Here is a 22,985-nt window from a genome sequence, read left to right as displayed (position 1 = left end):
TGTGCAGTGCATAGCCATATTACTGATTTTTGTGTTTTTGCAATTGGGCTATAAGCTCAATATAAAATAGTTAGTTTGTTTAGAAAATATTTTATTATTTTATTCTTAAACCATATTAAATCATACTAGACAAGAGGAAATTCATTTAGACATCACTCTTGTAGGCTAGGGTTTTTTGTAACTGATTTAGTCCCTAGTGTTGCCACATTACCCTTTACATTTATTATATAAATCAGTTTCAAAGTGCCTGCAAGTTTGCCTTTTTTCTTGTCTACACTCAATTTGAAATGCTTCCAAACAGCTGAGCTTCTCGGCATTTTGCCTCTCTTATACCGCCATTAACCTGAACAGAAATGTGATGTTAGAATGAGGTGGAGCTAAGGAAAGGGAAAAAAAACGACTATCCGAATACCAAAATTAAAAACTGAATACCCACTCAACGAGCGAATATCCCAATACCCAAATATTTAGGTCCAGCCCTAAAAGTTATAAGCTAAAGTTCTGTTTCTTACCAGCAGGCTGTTATTGAGTAGAGGTGGGGATGCTGACGGCCCACTGATGGATGCTGGATCGTGGGGATCCATATCAGATAGAGGACCTACTGCAGGCTCCATGGTCCAGTGCTCTGGTCTGCTGCACTGCACCTACATATCTTCTCTTCTGAAGCCACAAACACGTTCAAAAAACACAAATACAGATCATTCTCACTTCAAATTAATGCTTTAATATATTCACTAATACCACTTACAACTTTACTACTGTACACAACACAAGCCTTATGTTCACCATGACCAGAAGCTCCACCCACTTCTCTACTACAATACAGAGTTACTATTATATTCACTAATACCACTTACAACTTTACTACTGCAATTTATGCCTCCAAGACTTCAAGCTTTTCCAGAAGAAGGGATTCGCAACAAACTACTGACCTAAATAAAACAAGATCTGCTTCTGGAGCATGGCATGGTATAAAAATAAGGGTTATGGGGTGTTGTTAGGGCGGGCCAAACCAACCATCCAACTATTCTTCTAGGACAACTTTAGCTTGAGAGCTACGCTAAGGGACACGCTACATTCTTCACTGCTCTCCACAGACCTCTTATAGTGTCTGGATTATCCTCCAAAAAAGAAGTAATTAGTGTCCTTCAACCTCACACAAACACAGCTCCATAAAATCTCAGTACTGCTGAAGAATCCAGCTCAAAACCAGATTTTGCTTGTATTAAATTTTTAGTCTATGCTAATGTTTGATAGTCAAGGTTGTTGAGTAACTGGCCATACAGGCAAATTACAACTATCTGGTTAACGTCTTCTTGGCTGGCATAGACTATAATGAATGTGATTTTTGTCATGATAGGTGATGCTGGTCAAGATGATTAATCATCTGTGTAAGTCGACCAGCTTGGTGATGCTGGTCATGTTAGTCGACCTGCTGGTTCTTGCTGGTCAACAAGCTGGTCAACCATAATGGTCAAGCATGACCAACTCATGGTGATCAAGCTGGTGAAGCTGTTTGACCTGCTTAGATTTTGACCAACATAGGGTATGTTTTCGTTTGATGCTTTAGCTGGTCTACAAACATGATCAACTTGACCAAGATAGATAAGAAATATGACCATGCTTGACCAGCATGACCAAGATCAACAAGTCCAAAATGAAATAAAACATAATATGCTGGTCAACTTATTTTCCAGTATGACATATGTTTTTGTTTTTTTTTATGGTTGACCTGCTTTCCAATGACCTTGACCAGTCTAGACAATGAGTATGACCAAGCTGGTGGACCAAAAATACCAAGATGGTCAATAGTCAAGAGCTGGTTAATCATCAAACTCATCCAAACAGAATATGTTTTGGTGTTCCCAGCTTCCCAGCCACCCTGACCACCAAAGACCATAAAAAGCTGGTCTTCAGCAGGAGTTTTCAGACTCATACAAAAACATATCCTATACTGGTCAAGATCTGAACTGGTCAACCACCTTTACCAACTTAGGCCAGTCATCTTTCACTTCCAGTTTTTAAAGGAAACAGGCTATAATAATAAAAAGCAGCCCAAATAATAATAATAAGATTACAGCAGCAGTACTTGCAACACATTTGTTTTTTTTTTGTTTTTTTTTAAGCTCAACAGCTCAACAGTGCCCACTTTTGCCCACCTGCCCAGGGCTTCTTCTACCAAGCTAGTTAATGAGTACGACAAAGCTTGACCATGCTGGTTGACCAACAATGAAGCTTACCAGCTTAGGGTGTTTGCAACACAGTTTCAGTTTGATATATCTAATAACTGATGAACACAGTAATATTTCAGGATTGAAATGAGGTTTATTGTACACAGAAAATGTGCAATATGCATTAAACCAAAATTTGACCGGTGCAAAAGTATGGGCACCCTTATCATTTTATTGATTTAAATACTCCTAACTACTTTTTACTGACTTACTGAAGCACAAAATCAGTTTGTTAACCTCATTGAGCTTTGAACTTCATAGCCAAGTGTATCCAATCATGAGAAAAGGTATTTAAGGTGGCCAACTGCAAGTTGTTCACCTATTTGAATCTCCTCTGAAGAGTGGCATCATGGGCTCATCAAAACAACTCTCAAATGATCTAAAAACAAAGATTGTTCAATATAGTTGTTCAGGGGAAGATACAAAAAGTTGTCTCAGAGATTTAACCTGTCAGTTTCCACTGTGAGGAACATAGTAAGGAAATGGAAGACCACAGGGACAGTTCTTGTTAAGCCCAGAAGTGGCAGGCCAAGAAAAAGATCAGAAAGGCAGAGAAGAAGAATGGTGAGAACAGTCAAGGACAATCCACAGACCACCTCCAAAGAGCTGCAGCATCATCTTGCTGCAGATGGTGTCACTGTGCATGGGTCAACAATACAGCACACTTTGCACAAGGAGAAGCTGTATGGGAGAGTGATGCGAAAGAAGCCATTTCTGCAAGCACGCCACAAACAGAGTCGCCTGAGGTATGCAAAAGCACAATAAAAGTACAATAAACCTCATTTCAATCCTGAAATATTACTGTGTCCATCAGTTATTAGATATATCAAACTGAAATGGCTGTTGCAAACACCCAAATATTTACGACTAAAAATGATTAAGATTAATAGGGGTGCCCAATTTTTTTTATATGACTGTATGATCAATCTCAAACACACCATATGCTGGTCAACTATCTTTACCAACTTACCAGCAAAAGGTATGTTTTGGTCTGGTTTACCAGCTTCCCAGCCACCTTGACCCCCAAAAACCATCAAAGTTGGTCTTAAATTGGATTTTTCAGACTCGTACAAAAACATTCAGTATACTTGTCAAGATCTAAACTGGTCAACCACCTTCACCAGCTTGACCATGTTGGGTTAAGCCAGCTGTCTTTGACTTCCAGTTTGTAAGGGAAAGAGGCTAACTAATAATAAGGTAGATAGCAGTAGCAGTAACAGCAACAACACGTTATTTTTTTTAAAGCAACTTCACATACTTAAACACAGTGCCTAATCTTGCCCACTTTTCCACCTTCTACCACCTAGACCAGCTTGGTCAAAAAAATGTTTAACCATGGTCAGCTGTAGATGGTCAGGCTGGTTTTGTTTGAGATTGATGGATTAGCTGTTCTACAAACATGATCAACCAGATTAAGCTAAATAAGAAGTATGACCAACCAGACCATTCTAGAGCCGGTCAAGAACTAGTTAACTATTAAGCTTACCAGTGCAGAGTATGTTTTGGTCTGAATGACCAGCTTTTCCAGCACCTTGACCATCAAAGCTGGTCTTGAGCTGAATTTTCAGCTGTGATCAAACTCAAACAAACCATATGCTGGTCTGAACTGGTCAATCCCCTTCACCAACTTGACCAGCTTGAGCTGGCCATTTTGGGTTAAGCCAGCTGTCTTTGACTTCCAGTTTGTAAAGGAAAGGGTCTATAATGTATAATAAGGTGGCACTTCCATTAATGTATTTAGACGCAGCAGCAACCATAACTTCCTTTCTTTTATTTTCTTTTATTTTAAAGCTTTTATTTAAAGCAACTTGCCATGTTTAAACACAGCAGTGCCCACTCTTGCCCACCTTTCTCACCTGTCCAGGTCTTTTTTTACCAAGCTATATGATGAGTATGACCAAGCTTGACCACGTTGGTTAACCAACAACGAAGCTTACCAGTAAAGGGTATGTTTTGGTCTGGATGACCAGCTTTTCAGCCACCTTGACCATCAAAGACCATCATAAACATCTGAACTGGTCAACTTGAGCTTGACTTCCAGTTTGTAAAGGAACAGGTCTATAATTTATAATAAGGTGGCACTTCCATTGATGTATTTAGACGCAGCAGCCATACATTTCCTTTCTTTTATTTTAAAGCTTTTACTTAAAGCAACTTGACATATTTAAGCACAGCAGTGCCCACTCTTGCCCACCTTTCTCACCTGTCCGGGTCTTCTTCTACCAAGCTATATAATGAGTATGACCAAGCTTGAAGCAACAACAAAGCTTACCAGTATAGGGTATGTTTTGGTCTGGATGACCAGCTTTTCAGCCACCTTGACCATCAAAGACCAACATCAACATCCGAACTGGTCAACCACCTTTACAAGCTAGACCAATTTGAGCTTGTCTTCCAGTTTGTAAAGGAAAGGGTCTATAATCTATAATAAGGTGGCACCCCCATTAACGTAGAAAGAAGCAGCAGCAGCAACCATAAGTTTCCTTTTTTATTTTATTTTATTCTTTTAAAGCTTTTATTTAAAGCAAGCATATTGAAGCACAGCAGTGCTGACTCTTGCCCACCTTTCTCACCTGTCCAAGTCTTCTTCTACCAAGCTATATAAAATCTGTATGACCAAGCTTGAAGCAACAACGAAGCTTACCAGTATAGGGTATGTTTTTGTCTGGATGACCAGCTTTTCAGCCACCTTGACCATCAGAGACCAACATCAACATCTGAACTGGTCAACATCTGAACAGGTCTATAAGGTGGCACTGCCATTAATATATTTAGACGCAGCAGCAGCAACCATATGTTTCCTTTCTTTTATTTTAAAGCTTTTATTTAAAGCAACTTGACATATTGAAGCACAGCAGTGCCCACTCTTGCCCACCTTTCTTACCTGTCCAGGTCTTCTTCTACCAAGCTATATAATGAGCATGACCAAGCTTGACCATGCTGGTTGACCAACAACAAAGCTTACCAGCCACCTTGACCATCAAAGACCAACATCCAAACTGGTCAACCACCTTTACAAGCTTGACCAACTTGAGCTTGACTTCCAGTTTGTAAAGAAACAGGTCTATAATCTATAATAAGGTGGCACTTCCATTAACGTAGGTAGAAGCAGCAGCAGCAACCATACTTTTCTTTTCTTTTAAAGCTTTTATTTAAAGCAACTTGCCATGTTTAAACACAGCAGTGCCCACTCTAGCCCACCTTTCTCACCTGTCCAGGTCTCCTTCTACCAAGCTATATGATGAGTATGACCAAGCTTGACCACGCTGGTTGACCAACAACAAAGCTTACCAGCCACCTTGACCATGAAAGACCAACATCAACATCCAGAACTGGTCAACCACCTTCACAAGCTTGACCAACTTGAGCTTGACTTCCAGTTTGTAAAGGAAAGGATCTATAAACTACAATAAGGTGTCGCTTCCATTAATGTATTTAGACGCAGCAGCAGCAACCATGCGTTTCCTTTCCTTTCTCTTCTTTTCTTTTCTTTTAAAGCTTTTATTTAAAGCAACTTGCCATGTTTATACACAGCAGTGCCACTCTTGCCCACCTCTCTCACCTGTCCAGGTCTTCTTCTACCACCTGGATGAAGCAGGGAAAGGGGGGAGGGGACTCTTTTTGAAGCACCTGCCTGCTGCAAACTGGGACCGTCTGTCTGACCCATTTCAACATGTCTGGATTCAGTAAATTTAGTGCTGTCCTTGCGATGACGAAGGCTGGCTGAGGAGGAAGAGGAGGAGGCATCGCTCTTCTTCTAGCTGTAGCTGCATGCGATGATGGGGGGCTAGAGAGGGGGGTTTAGAGGGGCTTTGAAGGGGGATATGCTACCCTCCGGCCGGGGAAAGGGAACAACATCCCGTGAATGTTAAACACCCTCTACGTTCAGCAGACGTGAGGGAAAAGCAGGAGAAAAAAATTGTGCAACACTCACCCAAACGGCCTGCCAGCCCTCCCGCCTCAGTCCCCCAGTCTCCCGGGCTCCTCGGAAGGTCCTGCGGCCGGTCACACGCCGCGGCTCCCCGGGCTCTGCTCGGGCTGGAGTCGCGGGTAAACTCGGCAGCTGCTGGGCATGGCTGTTCCCCGGCTCTGCGCGCTGTGTGTCGGGCTGCGTGCGAAGGCTAAGCGGCGGTACTCGCGGAGAGCAGCCCGGACTCCATGTTGTTGGCTTCGGAGGGACGCCACGGCTGCGATGGTGACGTTGACGGGGTGGGGGAAAGAGTTGCAGTTAACCCTGGAGTTGGAGCTCCAGCAACTAACCCAGCTAACTATCTACAGCCGTACCATCTCCCAGCACCGTGCCCTAACGCTGAACGTTTTAACAACGTTTAACAACGTCTTGAAAATGTCATCCAGGAAGGTTCTTACCAGTAACGTTACAGAAATTTAAAAAATAATAATAATTACAGGAACGTTCTAAAGAAAGAAACATTGTGACTAATAAAAATAATAACTGTTTGCATCAAAACGTTATTAGAACGTTCCAATACTAGCATATAATTATATAAAACTTAAAAGTAGGAAAAAACGAACGTTTAAAAACGTCTGAAAAACAAACTGTGTCCCAGCAGAGAACGTTGTAATAACATTTAACAACATTTTGAAAATGTCACTACGGAAGGTTAGATTCAGTAACGTTACAGAAATTTAAAAAAAGAATAATAATTACAGTGTTGAGGGAAGGTATAATATTGTTAAGGGAAGGTGTAATGTAAAGCTGTAATAGTTTTAAGGGAAGGTAAATGTTTAGTGAAATTGTTATGGTGTGAATCTAAGGTGTATGTTATGTTAATGTAAAATAAAGGCATTAACCCCAAATGAGATTTACTCATTATTTTTATTATTATATTAATGTTTCCCCAAACAGAAAGGGTCAATTTAAAATCAACAGTGGTAATGGGGATAATTAATTTATTCCTTGCTTTTACTGGTTCTTTGCAGGTTGACATGTTTTGGAAAAAGTGAGAGGGTTGAAATGCAATTTATTTGTAAAGCATATTGTGTATAACTAACGTGCATAACTAGTTCCAGAAGGTTGTGAACCTAATTGTTTGGCTTAGCTTTGTATGCGTTTCCATTTATCTGCTGAAGCTGGAACAATGGAACAGTTGCCACCGTCTGAAATGGCACTACAGTTATGCAGGGAGCCTCAAAGTAGTTGGTCTATAAAAACGTATACATGTAAATTTCACGTAGAAAAGACGTCCACAACGACTTAATTTAAACTAGAATTAGCCCTTATCCGGAGGTCTGGGGGACGTCAATACTGGACGTGCAGAAGACGTCAGAAAAAAAGACGTCGTCTGGCGTCACAGTCTGCACCTTCAGGAGACCAAAATTGGACGTGCAAAAATGACCTAGAAAAGACGTCGTTTCAACGTCTCTTTGTTTAGTGGGAACGTTCTAAAGAAAAAAACGTTGTGACTAATAAAAATAATTGTTGGCATTAAAACGTTATTAGAACGTTCCAAAACTAGCATACAATTATATAAAACTTAAAAGTAGGTCAAATTGAACGTTTAAAAACGTCTGAAAAACGTGTCCCAGACAACAGAGAACCTTGTAAGAAAGTGGAAAAACATTTTATAACATTATGGAAATAAAAAAATGAAACATTGACACAACTGGCATTACCTGAATGTTTAAAAACGTCCAGAAAACATTTTGAAAATGTTTCAGGAAGGTTAGATCCAGTAAAGAAATAAAAAATATAATAATAATTACAGGAACGTTCTAGAAAAAAACTTTGTGACTGATAAAAATGGTTTGCATCAAAACGTTATCACAACGTTTCTTACATAACGTTCCCAGGACTGACAAATACCAGCACAACATTATGGAAACCTTAAAAGTATGTTAAAACAACGTTAAACAACATTTTGAAAATGTCCCAGGTAGGTTATAACATTATGGAAACCTACAAAACAAAAAAATAAGACTGAATGTTTAAAAACATCCGAAACTTTAAAAACGTAAAACAAACTATGTCCCAGCAACACAGAACATTGTAAGAACGTTTAACAACATTTAAAAATAGTTCCAGAAAGGTTTGCTCCTGTAAGGTTACAGAAATTAAGAAAATGTTACAGGAACGTTTTACAAAAAAAACATGTGATCAGTAATAATGGTCTGTTTTATTAATACCGATTTGATGGTTTACATCAAAACGGTATTAGAACGTTTCCCACTTAACGTTCCTATACTAGCATAACAGCATGGAAAACGTAAAAGTAGGTCAAAATTTAACCTTTACAAACGTCACAGAACGTTGTAAGAAAGTAGAAAAACATTTTGAAAATGTCCCAGTTACCTGAAAGTTTAAAAACATCCGAGAAACAAATTGTGTCCCCTCAGTATTAATCACTGTAACAGTGATTGCATTTATTATATTTTTGCACTACTGGTTCAAAGTTAGTGTGAAATATTACACTTAATAAGTAAGATATGCAGCATTTCTGTGGACATTGTTTTAAACATACGAATTAACAGAACAAACATGAGTTGTTCTTGGTTTTTTTTTTGTTTGTTTGTTTTTTTTACTGTAAAAATGTTTCTTAACATAAAGAAAAGCTGTATAATACAAATAAGCAAATGTCTTTATTAGAGTAGTTATATGGTCTGTAGTGGTCATTCTGCTTCATGACCTGAGGAGGGAGACAGTGTCCATGCTGTCAAATAAAATGAGAACAGTTGAATTTCATATATAAATAAATAATTAATTAATCAAATCAATATTTGAACCAACCTGCTTCTGACTCAGGGCATTTGTTTGTAGTGTAGTGTACACTGATATGCCAAAAGTCATGGGAATTGCAATACAGTAACAATCAAAAGTTTGATTCAGGCTTTTTTCATTATTTTAAAATATCCTGCATCGTAGATAAATACTAAAGTCATTCAATCTATGAAGGAAAAATAGGGAATTATTTAGTAAACAAAAAAGTGTTGCACATCTCTGCTGGATTTTCTCAGTCAGCTTTATAAGGTATCATCTGGAATTCAGGCTTTCAGTTAACAGCTGTGCTGAACTCGTCAAGAGTTCATTACTTGAATTTCTTGTCTCTTAATGTGTTTGAGAGCATCAGTTGTAAAGTACAGGTATACAGTGAATAGTGAATATTTGAGTAATGTTCTAATCCAGATTATTTAAAAACCTACTCAACTCAGTAAGGAAAAAATACTTTAAGACTTAATGGTCACTGAAACATTTTATACTTTTAATTTCAAATCACCACCAAAAGCCTGTGACTGTTTTAACTAAGTTTTTCTTTTCTGTTATTATTTTAGTTTTTAATTGTTTTATTTATTTTATTTTTATTTATTTATGTATTTTTGTATTATTGTTTTTATATCTGTACTATAAATTCTTTACTTTTTTGTGTAAAATGTTTTATGGTATTTTATTTTATTTGTTTTTAAGATTTTTCCGATTTTTTATATATACAGATTCAGTTTCTGAATCAGTTTCTCTGATTTTGCTATTTATAGGTTTATGTTTGAGTAAAATGAACATTGTTGTTTTATTCTATAAACTACAGACAACATTTCTCCCAAATTCCAAATAAAAATATTGTAATTTAGAGCATTTATTTGCAGAAAATGAGAAATGGCTGAAATAAAAAAAAAATGCAAATCTTTCAGACCTCAAATAATGCAAAGAAAACATGTTCACATTTATAAAGTTTTAAGAGTTCAGAAATCAATATTTGGTGGAATAACCCTGGTTTTTAATCACAGTTTTCATGCATCTTGGAATCATGTTCTCCTCCACCAGTCTTACACACTGCTTTTGGATAACTTTATGCTGCTTTACTCCTGGTGCAAAAATTCAAGCAGTTCAGTTTGGTTTGATGGTTTGTGATCATCCATCTTCCTCTTGATTATATTCCAGAGGTTTTCAATTTGGTAAAATCAAAGAAACTCATCATTTTTAAGAGCTCTCTGATTTTTTTTGTTTTAGCAGTAGGGGTGCCAGAAAATGTCTATAAAAAACTAGTAGTTTTCTTTAAGTTACAGACATTTTCTAGTGCACCTACTGTTTGTCAACATTAATTTTATTTTAGTTACAAAAACATTGTATTTGACAAAGATATAACCCTATAACAACAGGAAATTTGAGTAAAATTACAAAAAAAAAAATCTAATCAAAGAATATTTTTTAAAATGTACAATTTGTTTTTTTACTGCTTGATAAAAGCTGTTAAAATTAATACATTCAAATTAATGTACTCATCCTATACATTTTTTGTAATGTCACACAACACTCAATATATGGTTAAATTCTTTATTTCCTATTTATTTCCAAGCGAGTATTCCAAGATTTCTTGTCCACACTTGACATCTTTGGATAGACACACATTCATACTGATGGGAGCGATCTGGGAAGCCCCCGTCCATGGATTCTGGACGTGTATATCCTTTAATCTACACTTAATATCCTTTTATTTGATAATTATGATCATTCAATAAATATAATCATTTGACTGTAATCATTAACAATAAATTGTTCAGACACACCAGTTTTTATTTTTAGAATCTGTTATTCCACTAGGATCTTTGTGTTGTTAGAATATTATGTACATTTAGAAGAGATAAGGTTGTTTCATGTTGCGACAGGATGCAAGGACAAGATGTTGACAACTGCAGAGGGAGATACCCGCTATCTGAGTGATTGTGCTAGTAACCTCTCCTTAGATAGCCTACGCACGGCTGTTCTACGTGGCGCAAAGTCGCAGACAGGCCAGAAGACACCGAACGCCACGGGAATGGAAAACAACATGATGTTCGGACTTTGTGACGTACACCTTTTTGATGCAACATATGTAATGCATTGTCATGCTTACTCAGTAGTGTAATGTTGATACATTTGAAGAACCAATCATAGAGACAATTATGTCATTATTGATTTTTATAGAACCAATAAGAACATGTATCCTGGTAAAGTAGATTTACATGTAATTATTATTCAAGTATAACTGTTAATGCAGAGACAGAAAAGTCAGACTTTTCCTGTAGCTCTCGAGATTGGAATACTTTACTTTTGACCATCTACAACATTTTTCCTGTAATACTTTTGTCTATTTTCTTACTTTTTGTCTGATTCATCTACTGGCGTGTCTGTAATACTTCAATGATTTTCTTCAGTAAATTTTATTCTAAATTGGATATCCTGACTTCTGGTTTTTCTTGTCCGTCTGGTTCACAAACATTTTTGCTGTGGTAAATTACCCAACAATACTGTTTTATTTATAAGAGATTAAAGGCATTTGTTTTATTAATATCACTTGTAAAAATGCTCAATCAGAATACCTCGAATTAAAAAGCTGTTAAAATTAAAACAATAAAATTAATTTATTCCTCCTATACAGTTTTTTGGGGATGTCACATGACACGTCAATAAACAGTGCTTTCTTGTCAGTTTAATACAATCTTCCAGAGAAAAAAAAAGTACAGGGAAAATACTGTTAAAAAGTTGTTTTAGACCTATTTGTCAGTGTTTAGTGTTATGCGTTGATAATAATAATAATCTTATATTATAATATTGATTATCTGAATCATCTAACAATCTAAATAACCAGTAATGATTAATAAACAAGAATAAATCATGTTTGCATGAATCAAGACTTGCAAGGTTTATTGTAGAAGGCAAAGCATAGCATTCGAGGAGAGTCCGCAGTCTTCGTCTTTAAACCTCCTGTAAAAAAAACAAAAGCAAAAAGTTTTAAATTAAAAAAAAATTAATTTAATCTGTATTTGTCCCCAGAAAATATCAAAAGTAACAACAGTATTTTACTTTTTTTTTTTAATTATATAATGTATTGCTAATTTCATCCCATTTTCTCCTAAATTTGCACTAGTAATGCCCCAACACTAGGAAAGTGAAGACCAGCGCACTTAAAACTGATGAGTTTCTTTGATTTTACCAAATTGAAAACCTCTGGAATATAATCAAGAGGAAGATGGATGATCACAAACCATCAAACCAAACTGAACTGCTTGAAATTTTGCACCAGGAGTAAAGCAGCATAAAGTTATCCAAAAGCAGTGTGTAAGACTGGTGGAGGAGAACATGATGCCAAGATGCATGAAAACTGTGATTAAAAACCAGGGTTATTCCACCAAATATTGATTTCTAAACTATTAAAATTTGAAAAATATGAATTTGTTTTCTTTGCATTATTTGAGGTCTGAAAGCTCTGCATCATTTTTAGTTATTTCAGTCGTTTCTTATTTTCTGCAAATAAATGCTCTAAATGACAATATTTGTATTTGGAATTTGGGAGAAATGTTGTCTGTAGTTTATAGAATAAAAAAACAATGTTGATTTTACTCAAACATAAACCTATAAATAGCAAAATCAGAGAAACTGATTCAGAAACGGATCCCCAGCTCTGATACATCAGCTAACAGACGCCTGTGTTGGGCAGCATTACTTTGGGAGCAATTAGAGGAGAGAGCGCCACCTACTGTATCCACCCAGAGAGAGCATGGCAGCCAATTGTGCTCTCTTTCTCTCTCTCTCTCTCTCTCTCTCTCTCTCTCTCTCTCTCTCTCTCAGACTCTGGCTGCTGATAGCGAAGCAGTATAACACTCAAACTCATCCCATATTTGACGTTATCTCTCTTACCCTGAAGTTCGGCCAGCCTCTGATTTCTGTGTAAAAGGCGTTCCCGGGGCAGGAGGTGCTGACCAGCTGCCTGTGCCCGTGTATGATGTAGTTAGAGACCAGTCTCCCGCCGCCCGTGGCACACTTTGCCAGCTGGTTCCTCACGAGATCCATGGCGCTCTTTGACGGGAGGCTGGAGGTGTAGTCTCCTATGAAGGACACGCCGTAACCTTTAGAGTTGTAGCCTTTAGTGTGCGCACCCTGCCAGTTCCAGCCACGCCCTTCATAGATGTTCCCGTCAGAGCCGGCCACGAAACTGAAGAGTGAGGAGATAAGAAGGAGTGACTGTTAAATATGTTGATTAAATCATTTTAGGTTTTAAAGCTCCACTCTTGTCGATAAGGCATCTACACTAAAAAAAAAAAAGTAAAATTTACTTTAAAAAAAGTATAGCGACTTTCTGCATTTGCTTTTCTTACGTAAATTTAATTACAGATAAATTTAATTTTTTTATTTATTTTTACTGAATCAATCCTTTCTTTTAGTAAAATTTACTTCATTTATTTTTACTGAATCAATCCTTTCTTTTAGTAAATTTTAATTAATTTATTTTTACTGAATCAATCCTTTCTTTTAGTAAACTTTACTTCATTTATTTTTACTAAATCAATCCTTTCTTTTAGTAAACTTTACTTCATTTATTTTTACTGAATTAATCCTTTCTTTTAGTAAACTTTACTTAATTTCTGCACACAATATTACCTAATTACAATTACTTATACAATTTATACAATATTACTCAAAAAAATTATGATCCATAGTACATTATAATTCTTAGTATACTAAAAAGAATGTATTACATGTCATCCATGTGTTAAGACAGTGTAATATGTGTGTTTTAACTACAAATTATAGTATATTATGTTTCATAAATTATGAAAATTATGAAAAACTGAGGAAAACACATACATGGTCGTTCCAGACCGGAATAAAATCACAGAGGACCCCCATGAAAGAAAATATTACGCCACAACCCCCTGAGAAACTAATCCTGTCTGGATAGGGCTTAAGAGTCAGATTTAACCAGACCACAATTGCTGTCGTAAAAACACCCTAAATTACCCTAATCAATTAAACCAGGATTAGTTTGATTGCAGTGTGAAAACCTTTTTGTTTGGTTCAGACTCTTAAACAATAGAAGAAGAAAAAGGACTGGTGTTGTGCTGAAATCTGATTTCCCTTCATGTGCAGACACACCACACAGCAGATTACTCTGGTGATTCTGTATCTACTGTAACTGTAGATTATTACCTAATTATGAACAGAAATAAAAGGAACCGTAGGGAAATCTGTTTTACACTCATTTCCCTGTCGGACGTGAGTTCACTTAGAGAGAGTTTTATTCTGGCAGGGAGGCAGAATTTGGCACAACACCTAGAAAAGGATGAAACTTTCTGAATTTACAACAGGAAGACTCCCAGTGCACGATGTCCTTCTGCAAAGCAGTCAGTGTAAAGTATATAGAGACATAGATAGTTCTTTACTGTGCCCACTAGGGGTGGGCGATATGTCTCTAAAATAATATCACAATACTTTATGGTATTTTCACGATAACGATACTCTTGGCGATATAACAAAACACTGAATTAAAAGAAATACTAATAATTTCAAGAATACACTTTATGATATGGCACACCCCTAAATTTTTTTTTAAAATACAAGAATTTGCATCAGATTTTAACAGAAGCCAATGATCCAGAATGTCATGATACTAATAATAATGCACTCCAAATATATATCTCTATATATCCAGGATTAAAGTAAAATAAATGATACTGGACATATATAATCTGTCTCTAGTAGATATATAATGGGAAATGAGAACAGCGTGAATTTTTCTTTTGCTAAAAACAGAAAAACGTAGTACCCTGATGTGATAATTAGGGGTGGGTGATATGGCACGGTATTTTAGGATATAATATCGAAAATGTTGGCAATATTGTCACGTACTATACGATATGGCACACCCCTAGTGCCCACTAAAATGCAGTGTGAAACCAAAACTAACCAGATTAAATGCGCTATATACAATGCAACAAACAAATCAATCTTTGATGCTAGTAGCATTGCTGTCCCCAGTCTGTGAACTGTCTGCCTTCACTGCTTTTCATGCTTAATAATTGCACTAGTGTTAAGTATTTAAATTCAGTATTATAGTAAAGGTGTTCCAGGTGTTTAACAGTGTTGTTAATGTGTTTGTTTTCTCTCACCTGTATCCAATATCATCCCAACCATTGGAGTCCTGGTGGTAGCGCTGCATGGACCTCATGTCGCGGGAGCAGTCGGCGAAGGTCAGGCAGGGTTTGGACGGCTCATAGGTGTGGTGGATGTACAAGTAGGACAGTGGCAGCTTCAGCATGGTGGGGGTTCCTTTATAAGGCCTCGCTTCCCACATGCACCGTGAAACGATAGGTGGACAATCTAAAGAAAGAGGAAAACTGTTCATTCACCTCTAACTTACAGTCATGCTGATATCTATGCTTTTTTCTGCTGTACATGTAAAAATTCAATAAATTATTATTTTGGTACCACTTTATAATACGACTACCTTTATAAAGGGTTTATAAAGGGTTTACAATTAGTTTATTAATGGTTACTAATTAGGTTGTAAATGCCTTAAAAATAATTAATAATCAGTTATAACACATACGTAGAAAGGGCAACAATGTAAATGGCTGTGGGTTCACTATTTAACAAACAACAGGTCATTGTGGCCCTTTCTACGTATGTGTTATAACTGATTATTAATGATTTTTAAGGCATTTACAACCTAATTACTAACCATTAATAAACTAATTGTAAACCATTTATAAACCCTTTATAAAGGTAGTCTTATTTCAAAGTGGTACCATTATTTTGGTAGTTGACTAATTTGACGATTTTTTTTTTTTCGATTAGTCGATTAGTCAACGATTATTTCTGCCATGTCTTCCATCTCTAAAACAAAAGAAACAGCTGAACATGAGATTTAAAAGGTATTCAAATGTCGAGATGTTGTTTAAACATGACAATTAGTGATATTTAGTGAATAAATATGTAATCTGTTGTGTTTGGGAACTTCTGGACACACATACTAAGTTAAGTGTAAGTGTGTAATTGTAATTGCGCTTCTGTCCCCAGCACTTTGTGTAATGCAGTACTGTTACAAATTAACGATTAGTCGACAATGAAATTTGTAGTCGACAAATCTACATAATCGACATCGACAATTATATCGACTATTCGTTGCAGCCCTACTGCCAACCTCTTCACAAACTGTCTGTTTCCCAGCTTAAATATATGAGCTGTACAGGACTAGGATAGTAATGTTAGCTAAAATAGATTAACTAGCTTAACTTTAGCTTTAGCATTTTGCGTCTGCCAAAAAACTGACTGAGTGCTTTGTGTTATAGCCATGCATTGAAAATGAAGCTCACATGCAGTGATGGGAGTAACGGTGTTGAAATAAACGGCGTTACGAACACCGTTCCTTTTTTTTAGTAAGGAGTAATCTAACTAATTACTCTGACTGTAACTATAACGCCGTTACCATTTCCCACACCCCGTTACTGCGCTTTACTTTAGCTGCTCAATGAACTTTTTTTTTTTTCCTTTGCGCATACAGAAAAAGGCGCAAGTGTGTTTGTGAGTCACAAGGGAGGGGCGGAGAAGGTGGGGGCCGGGTTACGAGGGCGAGTGACACAAAAGTAATGCAATAGTTACTTTTACTGTTAACTAGTTACTTTTATAGTGGAGTAACTCAGTTAGTAACTCAGTTACTTTTCCCTGGAGCGATTCTGGGGAAGCGCCTGGCGTCTAAAACCAGGGAAAAAACAGAATGAGATACTGAGATACTGTCATTCAGACTATTAAAGAATACATAAGGAATCATGTAGTAACTTAAAAGTGTTAAACAAACTAAAATACTCGGTGAAGAAGCATTTAGGTTCTTTTATCTGGGGAGCTGTTAACTGTAAGCGGTTTCTGAGGCTGGTAACTTATCCTGATGAACTTGGGGCGGTCCTGATGAGTGCCAGTTTCATCATATAACATTTTGATGGTCTTTTTTGCGACTGCACTTGAGGATACTTTCAAAGTTTTTGCAACCTGCATTTCTTAAAGTATTTCTTAGTTGAGTATTTTTGCTTCTCATAATATGAATTAGAACATTACTCAAATAGACAAAGTAACTAGTAACTGAAACTAATTACTTTTTCAAAGTAACGTGCCCAACACTGTTCACATGTTAACTTACCGATATAGGTGTGGATGAACTCGTCGAGTCCCTGATTCACAATCTCCTCCATGTTCTTCTTCTCCATTTTTAGCTGTCTGATGGTTTTGTCGAGTTTTTGAACCGTGGACAGACTCCTGGCTACTTGCTTCCTCAGTAAAGGGAGGTTGACCAGCTTCTGGAAGTTGGTTCTGCGGCGTTGACTGATCAGTTTAGGGGCGGAGTCCAGGCCTGTTTCGGTTAGCTGATGGTTGTAGTAGCGTTTCAGGAAGCTGCTCAGCTTTACCGGACGACTGTTGGCTGTTTCCGCCAGGCGCTTCCCCAGAATCGCTCCGTCCATTCCTCCATTTATGAGGGCGTCAGTCGCCAAGGAGGCCACGCCAGAAAGCGTGAACTCCTGAGGGTCCTTTACGCTGTTCCAACAGCCGGCAGTTCCCACTCTGGAGGAGGTGGAAGGGTCGCTTTGGGAATGGTGGAGGAACGAACGAACCAAGGTATTGGTTAGGGTTAGAGGATACAGGCCACGTACACGTCTTGGCGACGTTGACCTCAAACCAGCTTCCAGCCCAAGAAGCAGAGGAGTCAGAGCCACAGTGAAACCATCACCAGTCAGGACCACCCCTTCCTCTAATCCCAGTCCCGTCACCTCGTGCTTAATCCCGCTGGTGATCAGTCTACTGATCTCTGGCTTCAGGACCAGCGTGGTTGAGCGACTGTCATCACTCAGCGGTCCAAAGTAATTCTGAATAAAGGGTGTCTCAATTCCAGCAGCTTTACGGAGACCAATCACCAAATCTAAAGGCTCCAGACCAGGGTTGTCAGCTTCAATGGTCGCCAAAATTTTGATGACAGTATCCATGTGCTTAGTGTGGACGTCTAAAACCAGGGAAAAAACAGAATGAGATACTGAAATACTGTCATCTAGACTATGAAAGAACACATACAGAATCATGTAGAAACTTATAAGTGTTAAACAAACCAAAATACTCTGTGAAGAAGTTTTTAGGTGCTCTTATCTGGGAAGCTGTTAACTTTAAGTGGTTTCTGAGGCTGGTAACTTATTCTGATGAACTTGGGGAGGTCCTGATGAGTGCCAGTTCCATCATATAACGTTTCTGATGGTCTTTTTTTGCGAATGCACTTGAGGATACTTTCAAAGTTCTTGCAACCTGCATTTCTTAAAGTATTTTTTTTACTTAGTTGAGTAGTTCTTGCTTCTCATAATATGGATTAAAACATTACTCAAATATAAATATTCACTGTATACCAACTCTACCTCTTGTCAGGGTAAATTTGTAGCAAAATCATTTTGAAGTAGTTATTTTTACCCTATACAATAAGTGTCACAACATAATGCCTTAACTAATTATTAATTGACACTATATAAGACATCTTTACTAAACGTTACTAAATTTTAATGCTTAAGAATGTTGTAAATAATGATGAATTAAACATTAATAACTAAAAAAACTTTAGTTATTAATAATGTCCTAACTAGTGTCAATTGCTGTAAATACTGTTAATCAATGTACAATTATTGTGAATTGTACCGATAACAACACATCTACTGGTTAGATATATTATATATACAAATCTGAACAGATATATTATATATACAAATCTGAACATGTTTTTAAAATAGGAAGTCCTAAATGTCATGTTGTGATTGTAACCTCGGGTAGCCGTTTCTAAAACACTTTCTCTTTGTGTTTCTTTGTATTTTCTTATCTACTTTAAATAGGTGAAAGGTAACGCACTAAAACTATTATATAAATAGGGTTAATTTAGCTGTTATCAAGATCGTTAAACAGCTGCTGCTGCTCCCACACTGATGAATAATCACTGAGGCTGTAAATCACTTGTAGGCAAACTGTAAAAAAAAAAAAACTAAACAAAACTGGATTTCTCAAAAAAAGTATCACTATAATTAGTTAATACCTATAATTATTAATATTTAATATTAATATTTTTATCTTTATAAACAAAAAGCTCTATTTTTACCAGTTTCAGTGCATTTCAGTATGAGCCGTTTAAGAGCTTTGTCACTTTTATGCAAATAAGCTGTTGCTGGCCACACCATATGGTTATGCTGAGCATCCCATTTACTGCATGTTAGTGTTAGCTTGTGCTAAATGGCAAAACATGAACAAAAGAGTTAATGTTTAACTGTGATAGAGGTACAAAACTCATTAACTCATTATTTGAAAGTGATTACATCTCCCTCATCTGCTGACCTGAACAGACAGTAGGTACAGATCCCTCCCTCAGACAAAGTCTGCTGGCTAATCCAGCTGTGGTTCTCTACTGCTATAAGTTGACGGGTGAGGGGTGGAGCCAGAATGATTTATAGAGATTATAGAGGCAGTCGAGACCCAAGTAGAAATACAAAAAAAAAAATATATATATATATATATATAATTCTAATATTCAGCCTATATTCTAATATCTGATTGGAGGAGCAGGTTGCTGTGGAGCACTGTTATAAAACTGTCAGGCTGTTTGATTGGATAAACACACATCAGACATATTTTTGGCACCGAATAACAAAAATATCATGAGAAAATACTGTAGCTTCAGAAAGATCAAAGCAGACTAGACTGACACTGATGACACCCTAACTGCAGACTCTCAGTGATGACTCTGTGAGGATTCTGAGAGATGGGCGGGGTCAGTGTCTGATCAGGTTAACGAGTTTAATGTGTTTTACTGGAATAAAGCCCAGCTGCTGTCTAGTCTTAATCATTTACTGCACTTACATAAAGCTACAGTATAAAAAACATCAAATGAAAGCTTTAAAACATGCTTTAACATGGACTGGTGTTAAACCTTTATCGACCAATAAAAATGCTCCAAAATAACTTGGAATAAGATCATTTTACACTGATTTCCATTGTTATAAAGTTAGCAGAAGTGAAAGACAAAAGGAACTGTCAGAATGCAGTGCTATTCAGAAGGAAGATAAAAGTGCTACGCATAAAGAAGTAGTCTGTAACTCAAGTGTAGCATTTAGCAACAGTTGTAGAGGTTCCTAATGGAGTCCTGTGATAATCCATCTCACCATGCAGCTTCAATATTCTCACACAGTTCCTGTAGATCAGGGGTCGGCAATTAAGTTTGGCCGTGGGCCAGATATTTTCAATATTTTCCAAGCCATTACGTGGCGGTCCACAAAAATAAATCTGTTTTGGAAAATGAAGTGAAATGGGATACAGACTAGTAACTCTCCAGCACAGAGGGTTGTTGAACCCAATTGCAGAACAGATGATCTCAAAGCAGGTAAACCCAAGAAGTCCAGGCTAGTGAATTGGGACACATCCGGGAAAAAACGCCCTAATAAGGAGATATGGAGCCCAAGAACGGGCGGAAAAATGAGAATGGGCGGAAACTAAAGTCATGCCGAGCGCGACAGAGAAACTGGGGAGGGATTTAAACAAAAGCTCACCAGAGAAGCATTTTTATTATTTTTTTTATTATTATTGTTCATTATGGCTTTTAGAAAAATATGTTTTTTATTTATTTTGTTCTTACTGGCTTTATTTTTTCCCCTTACATTACTTTTACTTTTATACTTTAAGTAGTTTTGAAAGCAGTACTTTCTTAAACACTTTTACTTAAAGAGTAAAAAGCTTGAGTTGATACTTCTTTAACTTCTACAGAAGTATTTTAACCTCTAGTATCTGCTGTATACTTCTGCTTACAGAGTAATAAATGGAGATACTTTTTCTCACACTTTTGGTGTTGTGCTGGTACAGTGAGTGGATCAGGTACAGCAGCAGTGCTGCTGGAGTTTTTAAACACCTCATGAAGGACTATTTTTATCTACAGGGTGTTTCAGATGTAGGTAGGAGTGTGTAATAGAGTGGAGGACAGTGAATCATGATTAAAGACAATGTTTAAAAACTCCAGCAGCATTGCTGCTGTATCTGATCCACTCACTGTACCATCAGCACAAAACACACTAACATAAAAATAGCTGCTCTTTGGTTTAAAATAATACATATTCTAACACAAATAACAGAGCTTACCTTCATTAAGACCCCCGACCACCAGCAGCAGAAAAACGATCCCTCTTAACCGTAAATCCATGAGAAAAATCCACGTCTCTGAACACAGACTGGCTGAACAGCGAGGAAGTGCTCACTGACTGCTGCTGTACATACGGTAGCTTTTATACCCACGTCCACACGCTGCCTCTTACGTAACACAACACACAGATAAACCGCCACCATGTCAGATCTACTATGGGAAAACAGCAGGTGCCAGGAGGGCGTGTTCCTACAGGCCCTCAACTACAGGCCAGATCCCAATCAGGGCTCTCCATATCAACTTTCCATTTATTTTAGCCTATTTATTCACTCTTCTGATACTGATATTGATTAAAAAGTGATGTTTGAGACCATATACAGTCTTTACCTCAGCTTCACCTCAGAGCCGTGAGTCATATTTCAAATTTCACACTGCGGTGACCAATCACTGTTGTTGTGTGTTGCTTTATTCTATTGCACCATCAAATCAACAGCCCTGGCATTGCACCATGTTTGGGTGCAGAGTGGATTGTACACAAGCGTGCTACGTCCATTCAGGAAAACACAATGCTTCACCCTCAGTCACATGACGTATAACCACTGTCTGACCGCATGCAATCTGGGATGTTCCAAATACAGTACCCACTTCTTTTCCTGAACGTTTCCTGAATGTGAAAAAAATATATCACATCAGCATAAAAAAGCACATAGAGACCACTTAAACATTATGAGTTTCTTTGATTTTACCAAATTGAAAACCTCTGGAATATAATCAAGAGGAAGATGGATGATCACAAACCATCAAACCACCAAACTGAACTACTTGAATTTTTGCACCAGGAGTGAAAGCATAAAGTTATCAAAAAGCAGTGTGTAAGACTGGTGGAGAAGAATATGTCATGATGCATGAAATCTGTGAAAAAAAACAGGGTTATTCCACCAAATATTGATTTCTGAACACTTAAAACTTTATGAATATGAACTTGTTTTCTTTGCATTATTTGAGGTCTGAAAGCTCTACATCTTTTTTTTTATTTCAGCCATTTCTCATTTTCTGCAAATAAATGCTCTAAATGACAATATTTTTATTTGGAATTTGGGAGAATTGTTTGTAGTTTATAAAATAAAACAAATGTTCATTTTACTCAAACATATATCTATACATAGCAAATTCAGAAAAACTTGTTCATAAACTGAAGCGGTCTCAATGTTTTCCAGAGCTGTATATTAGTGGTGTCAATCGATTAAAAAAATGTAATCTGATTAATCACAACAATAGTCTGTGATTAACTGTGATTAATCTCACTTTTCTGAAGTTTTTCTTAAGATGCTATGTTTTTATAGTGGATATTTAAAGAATATCAAGAAAAAATAATGAATTTAAGAAAGTTTCTCCCTCTGTTTGGTTTGGTTTCACACAGAAATAAATCTAAAGGCACCAAAATGTGCACCAATAAACCACCACGCGAGCACATCGTCTCCTATTTGAGTAGTTTTTGCTTCTCATAATCTGGATTAGGACATTACTCAAATATTCACTATTCACTGTATACCTGTAACTCTACCTCTTCACTACTTTACAACTGATGCTCTCAAACACTTTATTAAGAGACAAGAGATTTAAGTAATTAACTCTTGACGAGTTCAGCACAGCTGTTAACTGAAAGCCTGAATTCCAGGTGACTCTACTTCATAAAGATGACTGAGAAAATCCAGCCAATAATCTAAAATCAGGAAACGTTGAAGCTCAGCTCGCTGGGATCACTAAACCATTTTAAACGTTTAGTTTCTAGGCACAATCAGAAAGCCTGTAATTGCTTTAAATTTGTTTATTTTGTTAATTTAGTTAA

At 37.0% G+C, this 22,985-nt stretch overlaps 2 protein-coding genes across 3 annotated transcripts in view; both read right to left on the bottom strand.

Moving 5' to 3' along the window:
* Positions 1-6,614, bottom strand: part of wizb (WIZ zinc finger b) — a 46,699-nt gene extending 40,085 nt beyond the window's left edge. For both annotated transcript variants that reach the window (XM_022665090.2, XM_022665091.2), the window contains exons 1-2: positions 6,166-6,614; positions 513-660 (exon numbers count right to left, since the gene is read on the bottom strand). In XM_022665090.2, the coding sequence (XP_022520811.2) occupies positions 513-614 (102 nt within the window). In that variant the 5' untranslated portion in view covers positions 615-660; positions 6,166-6,614. The remainder of the gene's footprint in view (positions 1-512; positions 661-6,165) is intronic.
* Positions 6,615-10,501: 3,887 nt separating this feature from the next.
* On the bottom strand, positions 10,502-21,777 carry pglyrp6 (peptidoglycan recognition protein 6). Its single transcript, XM_022665079.2, has 5 exons — positions 21,136-21,777; positions 17,132-17,986; positions 15,108-15,318; positions 12,859-13,153; positions 10,502-11,925 (listed from the first exon to the last, which is right to left on the bottom strand). Exons 1-5 carry the CDS (start codon positions 21,194-21,196, stop codon positions 11,917-11,919), a joined length of 1,431 nt encoding a protein of 476 aa, XP_022520800.2. The 5' UTR covers positions 21,197-21,777; the 3' UTR covers positions 10,502-11,916.
* Positions 21,778-22,985: the final 1,208 nt, after the last annotated feature.

Source organism: Astyanax mexicanus, chromosome 19, assembly GCF_023375975.1.
Source record: "Astyanax mexicanus isolate ESR-SI-001 chromosome 19, AstMex3_surface, whole genome shotgun sequence".
In the NCBI taxonomy this organism is placed as follows: Eukaryota; Metazoa; Chordata; class Actinopteri; order Characiformes; family Acestrorhamphidae; genus Astyanax; species Astyanax mexicanus.
The sequence above is the reverse complement of the archived record's forward strand: the minus strand, read 5'-3'. Positions and strand labels throughout refer to the sequence as shown.